At 47.0% G+C, this 16,816-nt stretch overlaps 2 protein-coding genes across 3 annotated transcripts; both read left to right on the top strand.

Moving 5' to 3' along the window:
- The first annotated feature begins 295 nt into the window (after nt 1-295).
- Nucleotides 296-8,456, top strand: tlr18 (toll-like receptor 18). Its single transcript, XM_037454047.2, has 4 exons — nt 296-352; nt 4,228-5,200; nt 5,572-6,754; nt 6,850-8,456. Exons 2-4 carry the CDS (start codon nt 4,236-4,238, stop codon nt 7,300-7,302), a joined length of 2,601 nt encoding a protein of 866 aa, XP_037309944.2. The 5' UTR covers nt 296-352; nt 4,228-4,235; the 3' UTR covers nt 7,303-8,456.
- An 872-nt stretch (nt 8,457-9,328) lies between these two features.
- On the top strand, nt 9,329-11,077 carry s100a1 (S100 calcium binding protein A1). 2 transcript variants are annotated; one of them, XM_037454130.2, is made up of 3 exons: nt 9,329-9,428; nt 10,534-10,721; nt 10,862-11,077. In XM_037454130.2, exons 2-3 carry the CDS (start codon nt 10,581-10,583, stop codon nt 11,033-11,035), a joined length of 315 nt encoding a protein of 104 aa, XP_037310027.1. In that variant the 5' UTR covers nt 9,329-9,428; nt 10,534-10,580; the 3' UTR covers nt 11,036-11,077. The 2 variants fall into 2 exon arrangements, with proteins under 2 accessions (XP_037310027.1, XP_037310026.1); XM_037454129.2 differs by lacking the exon at nt 9,329-9,428 and adding an exon at nt 9,699-9,854.
- Nucleotides 11,078-16,816: the final 5,739 nt, after the last annotated feature.

Genomic DNA, 16,816 nt, shown 5'->3' with positions numbered 1-16,816 from the left:
CCACATCTCAAACGCTGGGCAAATTAAACTAAAACGGATTGAATGAAGGTCAACAACACTTTTTAGTATTGTGACAGACTTCTGTGAAGGAAGAAAATCCTCCCTACGCATTCCTGAGCAACACACACACACACACACACACACACACACACACACACAGACGCACATGCAGATTATTACAAGGCTGACAGAGAGAGAGAGAGAGAGGGGGGGGGGGGGGTGGGGGGGTGGGGTGGGAGTAACCCACAGGCGGACTGGTCCAGTTGACTCACTTCTCACACGCTTGTTTTCTACAGGACTTTCCAACCTGTCGGAGCTGGTGAATCGGAGGAGTCTGACCTCCCCGTCTGAGGTGAGTTGAAACGCCCGTTTCAAAGCTCTTGTTTAAACTCTTAACATGTTGAGGGCTGTTTTCAGTTTGAAATCAGACCATATTGCGGAGTGGAAGGTTGAGCCCTGAAGGTTTTGTGTTTAACGATGACAAAGAACTCGTATCCTGTGAGCAGAGAGGAGAGAGAGACTCTTCACTCATCACTGACGTCTGACATGAAGCACACACACGTTTCTCAGTGTGCGTTTTCCACTCGTAAAATGAAATGATGTCCATCCGACTCCTCGTGTCTCTCTCAGCCTGCACACATTAAACAGGTAAATGTGTAGCTGGAGGAATGTCACCAGCTACACATTTACTCAAGTGCTAGTAGTAACATTTAGGCTCAATGACTTCATTTCAAAGGTATTTTTAGTTAATCCTCCATTACAGGAAGCCATTTTTCTGACTTGTGTGACACGGCGAGAAGAGAATGCAAGTGAAGAGGTTTTAAAGGAGGATTTAAATCAAATGCTGATTACTGATTTGAAACCTTTTGAGGTTCGGCTCGTTCCAATTCCACCATAGATGTGGAGTTGTGTGGTTCTGTGGGAGTTGTCAGTCCAGACTTGTTTTAGAATAAATCACATGACAGAGCAGCCAAAGGATGCGCTGATGGAAGAGGCCCACAGGCTCGATGAGGCATCATCAGCGGGTCCAAATGATTATGTCCAACATGCCTTTAAAAACCACAGAGAGATGAACTAGCACCAGTCTGACGTGGTTAGAATCTCCTCGCAGCTGCAGTGGTGCATTGGACAGCTTCAGACATCTTCTTCACACTATTTAGTGTTCAAGACGTTCCCTCACTTAGGAGCTCATCATGCCCAGTAGAAAGCCAGGTGTCTGTAACTGGTCTGACCTGCTGTGTTGTAATAATCACTCAGTGATCGACACAAGCAGCAGACGGAGGCCTTTAGGTGGAGTCGACTCACACACAGGACGCATTGTTCTTTACTCAGCATTGTTTCCTCTCAGAGGCACTAAATACCTTTAAGTTGTTTGACAAACTTTTCATTTTTAGGTCATGTCGCTGTAACTGAGTAAATACACATCTCATCAAGACCTTTTCTCCTCATCTGTGCAATAGGATTTATAAGTAGATTTTAACAGAGCTTTCTCACATTGTTTATTTCGACTTGTCGCAGCCACAATGTCCCATGTGAAACTTTCAGGTTTACAATCTTTTGTGGTTTTGGGCTTCTCAAGGACAGATTTAGTGAAACTAAACTAGCTTGTTTGACTCATCGAGGTCAAGCCACTGACTAATGTATTCCTCCCTGTGGATTCTCCTTCGCTCATTATGAGACCAACTTTCTAAACACGCCTCGACATCCATTTGAAAGCATTCCTCTGGGCCAGTTAAATCAGATACACAAGCTAGCTTTAGCAACGGTAGGGACATTATTGGACTGCTTGAAAAGGGGGAGAAGGAACGCGACCCCATGTAATGTCACTCAGCCTGTAAGTTCTACCATGTGAACACAGCATTTCCACAAAATGACCAAAAAGTTGCGGTTTGTTTGCTTGGAGTCATTTTTACTGGCTAAAAAACTGCTGACATCAGTTGCTGCAGTTTATCATTGGAAGCATCGTCACGTCATGTCTGTGCATCATTGTCACATGTCAAAACCAGCTGGATCTGTCTGCTTGATACCCCAGGTGGGAGCGGGGAGAGGTTGTTTGGGAAGGTGAAGACATGGACAGGACGACCTGGGAGCTGAAGGTCCAGCTCAAGTGTCCGTGCAGCTGTGTTTGTGCCTCCCACGTAAACACGGCGCGTGGTTGGTCCGCGGCGAGGAGCCAGGCCGCCGGATGAACGTTTCCTACACAGGCAGCAAAGTGGCGTCGATGAACGAGCCGGTGGCCATTAATTATTGACTGGCGGGTAAACAGGCGGTAACGGAGCCCCGGAGCTCTCTGCCGTCCACGACGCGTCAGAAAGACATCGCAGTTGAATCAATAGTAGAAGCCTCGTATTGATTCTTTTATCGCCACCACCTCACAATGGAGCCCAAAGTGCAGCATGTGCTGCCTCAAATTGCTATTGACCACATATTCCCACAATGCAGTGGGACTGGCTGCAGAAGGACCTTTGTCTTCCTGTGAGTGCAGTTAAGAAGGTACACATGTTGACTCTGGATGAGGACAATGTGTCTTTTATTATGTTTGTCATCCTACGTATTTGCAATATCGCTCTGCGTCCCTCTGTCAGTGTGGAACCATGTCTCCAGCATGAGGAGACCGGCTGTCTGTATCTGTGGGCTCATCTGGCGACCTTTTCTTTTCTTTCACAACGTTTCGTTTTTTCCTTCACCGATTAAAATACACGAGGAGTGCACTTTTTGAACAAAGGCACTTCCTGTCACGGCGAAAGCTTTCCAGTCGGTGCTTTTCACTTCCTTCTGACTTCTTTCCACGCGACCGACTCGCGTGTTGCGACACCCGTTCGTCTCTTAATAAACCCGAGGCCCAACCTGCGCGGGAGCAGCCATCGCCCGGTGGAGGGGGGGGGGGGGGGGTCACGTGCTCGCGTGACTCTCAAAAGCATAACGGCGCGTTGGCGCTGCCCTTCCTCCCGAAGCCCCGAGGGATGATAAGCGAGGTTGAAGCCGGCGTTTTGCTGCACATTCCTCAAGCAAACAGCACAAAACTGAACACACGGGAGTCCCAATCCCGAGATAAAGAGTTCATTTCAAACCAGCGGGTGGCCACGCAGGTGCATTCATCAGGATCCAGAAAGCAAGCTCCAAAGGTATTGATTTCCTTGAACAAACCCTTTGGTTGTTTGTGGTTTTCAAACCAGAGATGCAAACGCAACCGACTGAAACATGTCACGATCGGTCATGCATTCTTAAGAGTGGACATTTTGTAAGAGAGACCTTCAGATCGAGGGCCTCAGGACTGTACTGAAAAAGACAAAAGAGTATTTTCCTCCACGGACATTACGAAATGATTGTACACTATCGTGTGTTTTGCATGAAACTGTATTTCCAGGATCATCTGTCAGCTTCGCGCCTGCTGCTGTATGATTAAAGAATGCTGTTCACATCGCAATCATTTAGAGGCGAAAGCTGCAACATAAGCCACTCAATTTGATGGTGACTGAATTAATTCACATTTATTAATCCCCTTGTTTATTTTAGTGGCTGTCAAAGCTGTCAACGATTGCCTTATGTAAATAAGGAAACACGTCACTTCTGGACTGAAACCCTCACTGTTTGCTTTAGGGGGCTGTGAAGTACGAGGAGGTGTGTGGCCTCGGGCCAGCGTAACATAAACAACAAGAAGAAGAGGGGATTAGATAGCGTCTGCATTAATGGCCTCAGGCAGGAGAGAGGCAGAACCGATGGAAATGTCTCTTTCATTTGGATGAGTCTGTCCGATTTGCGGCTCGAGAGCACACAATGAGGGTCGGTAGAGTGATGTGTGGCGTCTGCGAGGTTCACCTGCCCTTCAGGAGGAGCTGAACGCAACGGTCTCCGTAAGTTTATTATGCAATGAAAAATGTATGGCCCAATGGAAGATTATAGATAATTACTCAAAGATCTTGTTGTTGATCATGTCACGTCATGCCTCATTCATCACGATGTCTCACTGCTATTTTAGATCTTCAGGGAGTGTCTACGTTTAGTCACTAGTAAAAGAGTAAACAAAAAAGAGGAGATGAGTTTAACTAAGGATAAGAAAAAGAAAATAAAATACAAACGCACGGTAATGAGAGAGACTGAAGAAAATACAATGATAGAAGAAATGGAGACAATTCTATATTTATTTACAGAACAATAAACCTTTTTCTGTGGATTAAAGAACAGAATTCCAACATATTAATGTTTCCTCTTTTTGTCTTTTACAAGGCTGTCTGATGATTGGGATGCTCGTTTATTTTAGTGCCTTCCTTCTCGGAGCACTAACATCCCCAACTGCGTCCTCCGGAGGACCCTGTCGCATCTACAACCAGGGCCACGCCGCAGACTGCAAGGGGGGACAGCTGGAGCACGTCCCCTGGAGACAGTTCCCCTCCACGCTGGAGGACCTCGACCTCTCCTCCAACGAGCTTCAAGGGGTCCACGCCCACGACTTCCACCGCCTCACGCGGCTCCGCGTCCTGAAGCTGCAGTTCAATAACATCTCGCACATCGACAGCGAGGCCTTCAAAAACAACGAGCTGCTGGAGCACCTGGACATCTTCAATAACTCCCTGCAGGACATCCCTGCCGGCGCTCTGACTCCTCTTCTGAATCTGAAGGTGCTCAACATGTCCAATAACCTTTACAAACATGCGACCTTGGCGAAAAGCTTTTCCACATTTGTCAACCTTAAAGTTCTGTCCATGGGCGGTCCTCTGGTGATGGGTCTGAAGAAATCTGATTTTCAGCCGCTGAAGAACATCCGGTTGCAAGGTTTCGCCATCAAGTGTTCTAATAATCTCGATTACTACGAGCCGGGAAGTTTAGAAGTCATCCAAACAAACCAGATGGGCTTCGATATGGCCATAGATCAGAGGCCGAGTGCCCTCCCTCACATGCTGCGGGACCTGGCCAACAAGACCTTCAGCGCCATCCAATTCCGCAACCTCTTTGAGTTCATGTACTACATGGGAGAGAAGGACATTTTCCAGGGTTTAAAACATATCACAGCCCAGCAGCTCATCTTTCACAGAGGTAAATTCAATGAGAATCTCCTCAGGATGGCATTGATAAACCTCCAGGTGACCCCTATCAGAAGCTTGAGGCTTCAGTACATCGACTTTGCTCGCTCGCCCACATTTGTCGACAGCGGAGCGAGTTCCAGCATCACAGACCTGGCACTGGACAACTTGGATATTTGGTGAGTATCTTCTGGTTTGGAATACCTGTTTTTTTATGTGAAGTTTTTAAGATGTAAAACATATTGATGAAAGTATAATATGTAAAGAATTAATAATTCAAATACAAGCAAAATCTCAAAGTTCTTATAACCCTGCAGCTTTTCAGCAGAGCTGTTTTTGAAAGTGGTTTTAATCAGATACAAATTACAAGCTCCTCCAGAGCAATCAACCAGGACTGAATCCTTTCTCATCTAATTCTTTGTAGAATTTGTATAGCTGAACTGTGCATCAACATTTGTCAAATCACATTTGGTACACAAAGGCAATATAGCAGTAGTATTTTCTTTGCGTGCGCACGTTCACAACGGCTACAAATCCCTCATCCTCGTAGGTATGTCAGCAATCCAGATGTGCTGCGATTCGACTGGCGCTTCACCTGGTTCAACAAAATCAAGAAACTCTCCATTCAGCACGTGGACTTCAACTCGTCGCCCTGCGACTCCTGGGCCGAGATGGAAGGCGTGGAGTATCTGGACATCTCCAACAATCGACTGAAGAACGAGTTCATCTTCAACCAGCGGTGCAATTACCGGGGCGCCATGCCCAATCTTCACACCTTCAGAATGGACACCAATGAGCTGACCAGCTTGGAAGTAGTTTCGTTGCTCACGAAGGAGTTCCAGCAGCTGCGGGTGTTGGATTTAAGCAACAACCAACTGGGATCTTCAGGCCACAGTGGGGACTGCGTGTGGCAGAAAAGCATCACTCAGCTCGTCGCTCACCACAACCCGCTCAAGAGCGAATCCCTCCGATGTCTTCCCACCACATTGCAATACTTGGACCTGTCCTACTGCGAACTGGACCAGCTGGACATGGGCTATTTTGAGAGAGCCACCAACCTAAAAGAGCTCCTGCTGAGCGGGAACAAAATCAAGTTCATCCCCACCATGTGGAAAAGCGCATCGCTGCACACGCTGGCTTTGGATGGGAACTCCTTCGGTCTGATAAGCAAGGCGTCCTTCCAGGACATGCCTCAACTGTCCCAATTGAAGGCGGGGAACAACCCTTACCACTGCACCTGTGAGCTCCACTCCTTCGTCCAGGACACCATGAACAAAGCGAAGGTCAACCTCACGGACTGGCCTTGGAACTACAGATGTTACCACCCGGAGGCTTTGCGCAACACGGTGATATCCAAGTTCCTCCCGAGTCAAGTGGCTTGTGATATCCGACTAGTTGTCATCATCAGCGTCACCACCACGGCAGTGGTGATCTTGACATTGATGCTGATATGCTATATTTTTGACCTACCGTGGTACACTAAAGCCACGTATCAGATCGTCAGGGCCAAATACAGAGCTCACAAAGAGAAAGCGGCAGGGGAAGGCGGCACTTTTACTTACCACGCCTTCATATCGTACAGCCACTCTGACGCGGACTGGGTGAGGAACCAGCTCCTGCCTTGTTTGGAGAGCAATGGGAACTCCTACCGGCTGTGTATTCATGAGAGGGACTTCATGCCAGGAAGGTGGATTATCGATAACATCATTGACAACATTGAAAACAGTCGGAAGGTACCATGGCCGACGTGTCAGAACACAAAAACACAATATACAACCCAATATTACAGATGTAATCAATGTATTCTTCTCTTGTCTTCACTTCTCAGGTAATATTTGTTCTCTCTCGGCACTTCGTTAACAGCGAGTGGTGCAACTACGAGCTGTACTTCGCCCAGCAGAGAGCAGTGGGAAAGACCTTCAATGATGTCATACTGGTGGTGAAGGAGCCAATGGATCCAAACTCCTTGCCCAGCAAGTACCTGAAGCTGAAGAAGATGCTGCGCACCAAGACGTACCTGGAGTGGCCCCAGCAGGCCAACCAGCAGGCCTTTTTCTGGACCCAGTTGAAAGGTGTCCTGGGCAGGCCAACAATGACCCAGAAGAGGTCTCACAGTGTTAAGAGCAGAACGTCCTCTGTAGGAAGCACTTCTGTGACTTTCATTGAGGACCCGAACCTGGAAGTAGCTAAATGTAGAGTGGAGACAAAAGCAGAACCAGAGAACGAGCGGAACCTCACTGAGCAGTCAAACCAGAGACAAATCCCTATGGTTGTACTCTGACCAAAAGGTCGGCAAGATAAAGATTGCTTCTTCCCGCGCCGTCTCAGGACCAAGAGCCAGCCGACCGGCTCTGATCTCCTCGAGGTAACAGGCGCGGCCGCGGTGAGCTGTGAGAGCGCCGTGCTGCGTCACGCTCTGGACATCACGAGCACGTCTAAGGCCACACCGGACACACAAAACTTCCCAATGGGCTCCATGGAAGTTCCAACAGATTCGCGCTTCCTAAGTTTACATTTTTCTCTTAAATTACTTTGAAGATATTTTTTGCAAAAGTCCTGCAAAAAAGACACTTAATAATAATAATAATAATCCTGACCTAGTTACTTAACAATATCCTCATTAAATCAAAGGAAGATCTCAAACAACAAATTATAAGACCCATTCCCTCTTTCAGTTTTCTGTTGAATATGGGGGCGCAATATCTTTATTTCAGTGACAGGTACGACCCTCACTCATTATTTCCCCTTTTTCCAACTGTTCCAACTCCCTTATAATTTAATCTAATATCAATCTATTAAATCTTCCCGCATCGTTTGGTTTACACGTTACTTCTTCATGTTGAGCAATGCATAGTGGTAGTATGATAAAAATGAGTAGAGCTCCTGCACATTTGTATTTTAAGAGTTCGCACTGATGATCGTTTCTCTTTAGACTGTTGATTCTTTATTAGTTTAGTTTCTTTATTGCATTAGTCAAATCTGCAAGTCAACTTGCAGATTTGACTAATGCAAAATACTTTACAACTTTAGCTGAAACGCCTGCTGTGATGATTCATGTTTCTCTGACGCATTTAAAATTATTTTCCTTTTCATTACTACTTGCAGTTGTTATGTGACAACGTGTCAGGTCATTTGTGCAGTTTGCAAATGGCCAGTAGGGGACACCCTTGAACCTTGAATTATTTCCGGGTTGAAGTCCTGCAGAGAGAGAGAATACTGCAAGAAATATAAGGATTCCTTTCCTCCATATACTCTAAATATGCCACAATTATGTTGTTTTAAAATGTTGCTGTGAAATAATAGCTGCTGAATATGTTTACTGTGAAGTTTGTTATTCTGATGTGATGCCTTTATTGTGTGTACTTCATCTGTTTAAACCTGTCCGTACTGATGAGAGAGAGAGAAAGACTTCTTTCAACTGTATTATAAATTATAATAAGATATTTGGACACGTATCATCATTTGTTTCATCTTGCAATGTCTGCCTTGTGAAATGCTACTTGTTGAACATGTGACTTATTGTCTGGTTGAGTTTGGGTGATGGCGTGTGATGGGTCTCTGCGGTTGGTTTTAAAAGCAGTAATTAGAGACGGTTACTTTGGTTCCCCTCACAAAAGAGACATGAGAGGCTGACTTTCACACATCCAGTTGGTCTCAGTTTATCAATTCAAAGAAAAGGTTTCTAACAGAGAACAAAATATCCATCTCTAATCTACAGGAGAGTTTCAGCTTTCCATAAATAATGCAGCCGATTGTAACATTTGGAAACACCGTATTGGGGAAAGAAGGTTGCCAGTCCTTCCATCCTTAAAATACAAATGGCATTTTGCACATGTTTCACCTTTCTGCCCCCAGAGGGAAGCTGAGATGATCTCATGGCTTCTGCCACTCTTTTCTCTTTTGCATTCCTGCATCAAGCGCACTTATGCTTGGACAACTTAGGAAAATGTTTAGCTCGAAGCATGCAAATATCCATAAAGCCTTTATACTGGAGATCTGGAGATACTGATGTAAATCAACCCCACCGCTTTGAATTTGTCCGGCCTTCACCTGATTAATCCCTATAAAGGCATTATATATATATATAGTATTTATATTGTAAGTGCTTTTTTTTAACAATATTCCCATCTAGTGAACCATACATTATATATGCAAGATTGGGGTCAGTTGAATGTCTGCGTAGCAGGACTTGAACACGCTGACTTCAGGTCCTGATCCGAGTGAGTGGCCATGCGAGGTGAAAGTCTGGGAGCAGCGTGTGATTGCCTTACATGGGCCCGGCGGCTCACCTGTGCAGGGGTCCAGGGGGAGGGGCTTATCAGATCCAAACTCATTTGCACACAGGTGAGAGGAGCCCATATAACTCGTGAGGTGCGAACTGAAGCCACTTCCACCGGCAGCGTTCAGGTGAGTCCTTCATTGTTTGTTATTTCATTTGGAGGGAAAAGAAAATAATTAGCGACGAGGTCCAAGTTCAAATTAAATCCAATTTTGTTCTTTTTATCTGTTATTGTATAATTGCGGTTAACAATTTCCCCCAAATGTTCGTGCTTTAGGTCTGAGCCTCCGCTGATTAACACCAGTGTTTGAATGTGACATTTCAAAGGTGTTCCAATCAGCTCCCGGTCGCAGTGGGAGCTGATTGAGTGACAGGAATCATGGAGCCTAATTGAGGGAGCGTGATGGAGCACTTTGTTCCCTCAGTAGCTGCAGACACGGTTTCTGCTCCCAGTGTCCCGCTGCATTAGTAATGACTGCACGTCCCTCCTCAGACAGACAGACCTCGGCCCGCTATCGCGGTTCATCCTCCTCTTCAGCTGTAGGTCATGTAAGGTAAAGTGTGCAAGCTGCAGGAGGTCTGTCCTTTTGTGCTGCGCTGGTTCATCGAGGTGTAATGACTCAGCACGCTGCGCGCCCCCCCTCCCTCCAGCTCCGGTGTCTTGTAGTGAAAGAGAAGGAAGGTTAAGTTTGGATATTTAAACTTTCTGGACTTAATTTAAAATGGCTTGTGTTGAGCCATGAGAATACTGCATGTATTTAGGGGATGAGATTTATCTAAAGCTCTTTGGTTCCTTAGTAGAATGCATTCATTCTCTAGTAGTTCATCCACAAAGTGGGTCATGGGATTGTTAATGCTGATGGACGAACTGTCACTCGATGGGTCAGGACCCAATGAGGTTTCAGCAGGTTGGTACCATGAGCGGGATGGATGGCCTCAGCACGTCCTCTGCTGGATGCCGATAGTTTACCGGATTAAACCTTTTGTAAAGTGGAGCTTAAAGATAAAAACGGTAATTGTTCCTCAGGGCGACACTAAGAGCAGCAGGTGGAGGATATTTCCCTTTTCAATCTATTTTATTTGCTGTTGTCGGTAAATAAAAACTTCCCTTCAAAGTAACCTCTTCGGTTCCTGCGGTGGTCATTTGTCCCCTCGCACTGAGACACTCGATAGTCCCCCACAGACGGGACTCTACTCTGATTGGTCAAAACCGTTAAATACATTTTCTTTCAGTCTCTCGCAGAAACCAAACTTGTAGGCGTTGATTCCCGGACAGAACCATGACCACCCAGCTGCAAACCGCCATGGAGGGCCTCATCGCCGTGTTCCACTCCTACTCTGGGAAGGAAGGGGACAAGTACAAGCTGAGCCGCGGGGAGCTGAAGAACCTTCTGCAGGGGGAACTCAGCGACTTCCTGTCGGTGAGAATCTGCACTTTGGCGATTATTTATTATTTTAAATGTCCTGTTGCAACTCCCTGTGTGAGAGAACGGTGGGAACGTAGCTGAAAACCTACCTGGAACTAATTCTCTGATCTTTAACGATGCTTCTTCTGTTCCAGGCCAGCAAGGACCCCTGTGTGGTGGAGAAGATAATGCAAGACCTGGATGAGAACCAGGACGGGGAGGTGGACTTCCAGGAGTTCGTCGTCCTGGTCGCCGCGCTGACCGTCGCCTGCAACGAGTTCTTCATCGACGCCGTTGAGAGCTCCCGCAAAGCCGCCAAGAAAGTCTGATTCCAGTTGATCAATGACCTTTTCCATGACTCATTTCAGACGTTAAGCCTAAGCACAGAAAACAACTGCCTTGTCTTTGTGGTCATCAATTTCAATAAAGAAATCCTCCGGTCACACGGCTGGTCTCCTTATTTACGCTCTGTTCCAGTGGCAGCTGGTGGTTTCATGATTCAATGCAAAAAAAGCAACGGCCAGGAAAAAATCTCAATGTCACTCATTGACTTTATCAGTGATTGGCCGACGGCTTCTTAGACGCACAGAAGCATATTAACAGATGTCTCCACGTTTTTAATATGAACAGCAAAAAGTATTAAACCTATTGCGCCGTTCTATGTGGAGTTATAATTCGGAACCAAACACTTGTTCTGAATTTGCAGGGTTTTTTCATGTCAAATGTCCTGTACACAGCAACATGAACCCTGTCCCGTATGGGAGACAATACAAGGCATTTATGGATAAAATGGATGCTTGGTTTTAACTTGGTGGTAGTGATGTTTGCGTGGCCTCGTTAAAACCCAGTGTTCAGCCATTCATGGCCACATAACAAAGTGTGAACGTCTGCACCCCAGAAAGGCTCTTTGGTGGACGTACTAATGCTATGATGTTGTCCCACAAGGTCCGCGATAAAAAAAAAATCCGATACTGTGACTTTAGAAGTTTGTTCCCAACTGTACAGGCTAAAACAGTATCCTGTTGGACCCCCCATGGATTATTGTCAGGGATTTTGAATCTAACTACTTTGGCTTCATAAAGTGCTCCCACCCCGAGGCCTGTGTCACCCCGTCATACCGTACAGATGTTACAGAAAGCTCATGTTCCCCCTGTGGGGATTGTGTCCTCACAGGGAGAGAAACAGCTGCCTGGGGTTTGGGTCTCCCTGGAGCTGCAGAACACTTTCTTTGTTTGGTGGGTATGTGAAGACATTCATGAAATGCAAACAAGAGGCGTCAGGCGATCCGGGCCACGTCAAAACACCGGTCCGGACACAGGAACAGACTTGTAAAGTCAAATCTGATATTTTCATCATCGCAGACCCTGAGGTACAACTTCAAAGCATTTGTACGTCCACCAAAGAGAACCTTTCTAGGATCCAGACGTTCACGCCTTTTGTATGAGGCCATAAAGGCCTGAACAGAAGCGCTGGAGAGTTTTGATGAGGCCACTCCCACATCACTACAACGTTTACGTCATGGTTCCAGGTTCGTCTCTCTGCAGAAAGATCTGAAACATAGGATCGGGTCGCCATTATTCACCAACATTCAGTCCCGGTGTGTCTCTCCTGGTACCATTAAGGAAAAATAGGATCGTGGTGGACAAGAGTGTCTTAAACTCTCTGTAGCCGTGTACTGCAGATGTTGTTTGAAAGCTCCCCAGGTTCTGACTCTTTGCACCAAAAGGCATCAGCCAAATGTGTGTTTCTGACATCACTCATGCATCTGTTCAGCAAAAATGTTATTAATTTTCCCTGAATAGGATATTATGCGAAGATTAACATAAAGCCTCATAAACCTGTTTGCCACAGAGCTTACTCTCTCTAATAGTGCACAATCCAATAGGAGGATCCCTCCCGGTGTGCAGTGCGAGGGCTGACCAGCAGGGGGCGGCACAGACCTCACAATGACAGGGGTTCTTCACCCAACATCTATATCCAACTGAAGATGAGAGGTTCAGATTCCATGCTGATGTTCCTGCAGGCTCTTGTCAGAACCCCCATTGATGTAATTTCCCTGTTTGTTGAATTTCATATTTTTGCTCAAACAGACTAGACGTGAGGCGAAGTATCTCAAAGTGCCACCAATACAGCAAACTGGAATTCTGTAGCCAAGTTGTGCCAAACACCCAGGGGGGGCGGGGGGTCAAATAAGATCGCGTGGGGGCTGTGCGAGTCCCGGCAGCTGCAGGGACTCTCAGCAGGGGGGGGCAGGTAGGACCTCTGGTGGTTCTATAAGATAGCACAGCACAAGCTTATCATGCATTCATTCATTCTGGCCCCCCCCCTCCATCCCCCAGGTAAAGTCTGTTTCTACACATGCTAGCAGGCCCACAGGGTTTTTTTTCCGGCTCAGGGCCAACAGGAAATGTGCGGAATTATATATATATATATATATATATATATATTAACAGCGAGGGAACTAATATCCTGCCGTTGATTAGAAAGTGTTTACACGCGTGTGCTCTCTGTCATGATGGGGTAATAAACAAGGAGTCGTATGTGTGAAGCCAGTCCCCCACAGGAACAACAACGAGTCCTTCCCCGGCCGCCGAAGAGGCGGCTTTTACTACTTTTATAGGTCATAGGTCAGTGAAACTTGGGAAAGTTCACAGGCAGAATTCAACGGGTAGAAGGAGAGGTGGACTTTGAGGAGCGGCCATTTCTCTCTTCTGGTGATGCATTTGTGTACAAATGCCTCTTTATGTGCACATCCATATGTTTGCTTACAGGGGAAGCCGGTGCAGGAGGGCGCCGTGTTTGTTTACACGTGTACCGATCCAGTTAGCCATTAACAGACGGGTCATCTCCTATCACCTTTCTTCTCCTGTTTGAACCTTGTTCTGTGGTTTTACTGCTTCATTCTCATCCTCCCAGTTTGGGTTTCCCGGCTCCCTGCAGCTCGCTGGTTACTGGGAGTAAACCATCAGCACCCCGAGTCCCCACAGAGCTGAAGAAGGCTCCCAGTTTGACAACAGCTTTAGAGGAGTGATTGTTCCCGTAAAAACAGCAGAAGGCCCCAAAAGAATCCACATTGGTTATTTGCTCTGGTTTGGTTTGATCGCACTTTGCAGCAATTTGATATAAATAGAATTGAACCTTGAAGTCGAGTAAACCGGATCATAAAAAGTACGGACTGGAAGCAACAAGTGGAGATCAACACGCGTTGTTTTAACCAGACGTGCTCACTGGATACCACTCTGGACCCACTCAAAGTCCTGGGCGGGTCTCTCGGATTTTTAGGAACTTTGAAGAACCTTTATCCCCTGGACACCACGTGTATGTCAGAAGCCCTCTTAATCAGTTATTGTATTCAGTATTGTCTTTATATACAGTTTAATGCATCTAAGAATCTGTGGGCAAATTGTTTGGTTTTTGGAGGCATTCTGGTTACGGACGGGCCGTATACAGGAAGTCTTCATCACGTCATCACGTTTGTAGACTGTCGTCAGATACGTTAGGCTCCGCCCATTGAAGAAGACTTGAAACTAGAGACTGAGACCATAAACTCATGTTTACTGAGGGAATAAATCAAGAGAAGTAGAGTCATTTCCTCATAGACGTCTATGGGAGCAGAGGAGTCGCCCCCTGCTGGTCACTAGACAGGATGCAGCTTTAAGACACTCATTCGGTCCGGGGTGGAATGCAGGTAAGTAGGCGGTCGAGATGCAATCTTAAAAACCCATCAGATGTCGTTTGAGAACTATTTATAAATGTTTTATTCGCTTGTCAACAAGTCAACTGTGAAAAGAATTTGGTTGAAGTCGGTCTTCGATCTTCATCAAACTCTGTTTTTCACACATTCAGCAGCGGAAAACAAGCATTTGAGACGTTCCTAGAAATAAACAATGGCGCTCGCCACAAAAGTACCAAACATCACCCAAGAAGTTTTCTGAACACCTGATGGTGAAAGAGTGGATCGATCGGGACCTTTTCACCCGGACCGATCAGAGGTGGAAGGCGGAATGTGTGGACGTTGCTCGGTGCGAGGACCCTAAGCCGAGGTTGAAAGCGTGACGCCCTCATTATCAGGCGATACTTAAAGTTTTACGGCCCGGAGTGAAAGAGAGTTATCAGTGCATCCCCTGCTGTTTGCACAGGTTCTCCTGTGAAAGATGGACCTGGACAAGCAGCGATAGGACTCGGGTCAATGTTTACCTCTCACCTTCCTTATCGAGCGCCGAAGGTTGGCAGAAAGCCCCCCTCGCCGCTCCCCTCAGCGTGCCCCAGCTGTGACAACGGCCAGAGGCGTGTCCGGTAAACCGAGGGGGGGTGGGGTCCTGCAGAGGAATGCGGCGCTACGAACTTGAAAGAAGAGAGTGTTGCCTCGTCGACTATTAACCCTTTTCAGAAAGGTTAAGGCCTTAATCCCCAACGTAAGGAACGCTGACTGTATGCTTCTTATCTTCCCCCTTTTCTCTCAGAGCAGGTGCACTCACTCAAAAGAGACCCACCTCACGTCAAATGCGTCATGTCCACTCTGTGGTGTGTTGATAACTGGACAAAAGACGGAAGGACGTGTGGATATTTTCAGAAGCTCTCGATCGGCACGAGTAGACAAAACGTTTTTTTTTCTTTGACACAATTCCAACTTCATTCCATAGCTTAAGTAGCGCATCATCTGTCGTCGCCATGACCGCTGCTCGGTCTCCACCTAAAGGTCGGAGGTCACAATCTGCCCCCAAACCAGATCGCCCCATTCATCCTTCAGCACATCTCTGTCGTTCCAAAGTCCAGCAGAAAAAGGAACATTCTGCCTCTTCACAGAGTTTTGTTCCTCAAATAAAGAAGTTATGTAACTTTTTCACACCCGCGGACCCACTCTGCTGGACTTGTGATCACGTGGAGATGTTTAAAAGCTTCAGCCTGTGATCGTATCCGCGGTGACTGAAACATTAAAGACGACGCATCTTTTCATAATCGGTTGAACTTTTCCCACTTTGTAACGCCGCGCCTTGCCGTGTCATTCTGACCAAACCCGTCAGCGTATGACTCCTACGTGGTTTGTGTATATATTTATACCTGTGTGTGTGTGTGTGTGTGTGTGTGTGTGTGTGTGCAGCCGTCAGGACAAAGGCTCGCCCGCCCGCAGCAGACAGAGAGTCTGCAGGGCGAGCGAACACAAAGATAAATTATGTCGACTAATGGCTCATCAAACTGTCACACTGGGCCCAGACAATGCAGCGCAGCGCCGTGCAACCGCAGCAGAAGAGGAAGAAGACACACGGAGACACGGGAAGGCTATACTTAAAGCGCCGGGCGAGGGACGTCACTCAGGATTACTCAACGAGGGGCACAACCTCAACGGGCTGCACTGACGGAGTGATTCCCGTGCAGGAGATGAAAGGACGGTGGTTCGATACGGATTCCACTGTAAATATTTTCATCTTTTAAAGTTTTTATTCGCTACCGAGGCCTCGCTGAAAGCTCCGTTGAGCTGCCACAGGTTCGAGTTGCTTGCTCAAGGGCAGGAATGGACCAACTGTGAGGAATGCTGCCAAAGTTCAAAAACACGTTTTTTACGCAGAAACGAATCAGCCCATTAAAATAACTGCCTTCATCCTCCTCATCCTCCTCCTCGTGCTCTGAATGAATCACTTTTTGGATTCTGAGGAAGCCGACGCGCCGGCGTCCTCCCGCAGGTGAAGACCGCTGCACCTTTGTTTGCTGACAGGAGAGCCGGTTTCCAGCGGAACCTCCCTGGTTCACACGTCTCAATGGGAGCCGCCCAGTGACCCCCTACCACCCCCTCTCCGCCCCCCCTCCCCCACCCTGATGACCCACAGACATTGTTCCAAGGTCCGAAAGAGAGAGACTTGAAGACTTAAACACGAACAAACACCTGATTGAGTGTTAAACGGTGGAGTTTGAGACGACTGTCGTCAGTGCGACCGGTCAGTGCGACTCCCTTTCAGGGCAATGTGAGGACACCACAGCCCCCGGGGACAAAGTGTGTGTGTGTGTGTGTGTGTGTGTGTGTGGTTGTTTAAAGACTGATGGTAGCTGTCAACCCTCTCCGGCCCTCGCAACCCCTGCTCGAGTCCTGTGTCTGTTACAACCCTCACACACAC

The sequence above is a fragment of the Pungitius pungitius genome, chromosome 11 (assembly GCF_949316345.1).
Source record: "Pungitius pungitius chromosome 11, fPunPun2.1, whole genome shotgun sequence".
NCBI lineage: Eukaryota > Metazoa > Chordata > Actinopteri > Perciformes > Gasterosteidae > Pungitius > Pungitius pungitius.
Note: the sequence above shows the minus strand (reverse complement) of the source record. Positions and strands in the feature narration are given on the sequence as shown.

Excerpts from the sequence above, each read along its gene's own strand:
- s100a1 (XM_037454130.2), top strand. The coding sequence starts at position 10,581 with ATGACCACCCAGCTGCAAACCGCCATGGAGGGCCTCATCGCCGTGTTC. Across the intron at positions 10,722-10,861 it reads AACTCAGCGACTTCCTGTCG|GCCAGCAAGGACCCCTGTGT; the intron begins GTGAGAATCTGC and ends CTTCTGTTCCAG.
- tlr18 (XM_037454047.2), top strand. The coding sequence starts at position 4,236 with ATGATTGGGATGCTCGTTTATTTTAGTGCCTTCCTTCTCGGAGCACTA. Across the intron at positions 5,201-5,571 it reads CTGGACAACTTGGATATTTG|GTATGTCAGCAATCCAGATG; the intron begins GTGAGTATCTTC and ends TCATCCTCGTAG. Across the intron at positions 6,755-6,849 it reads ACATTGAAAACAGTCGGAAG|GTAATATTTGTTCTCTCTCG; the intron begins GTACCATGGCCG and ends TTCACTTCTCAG.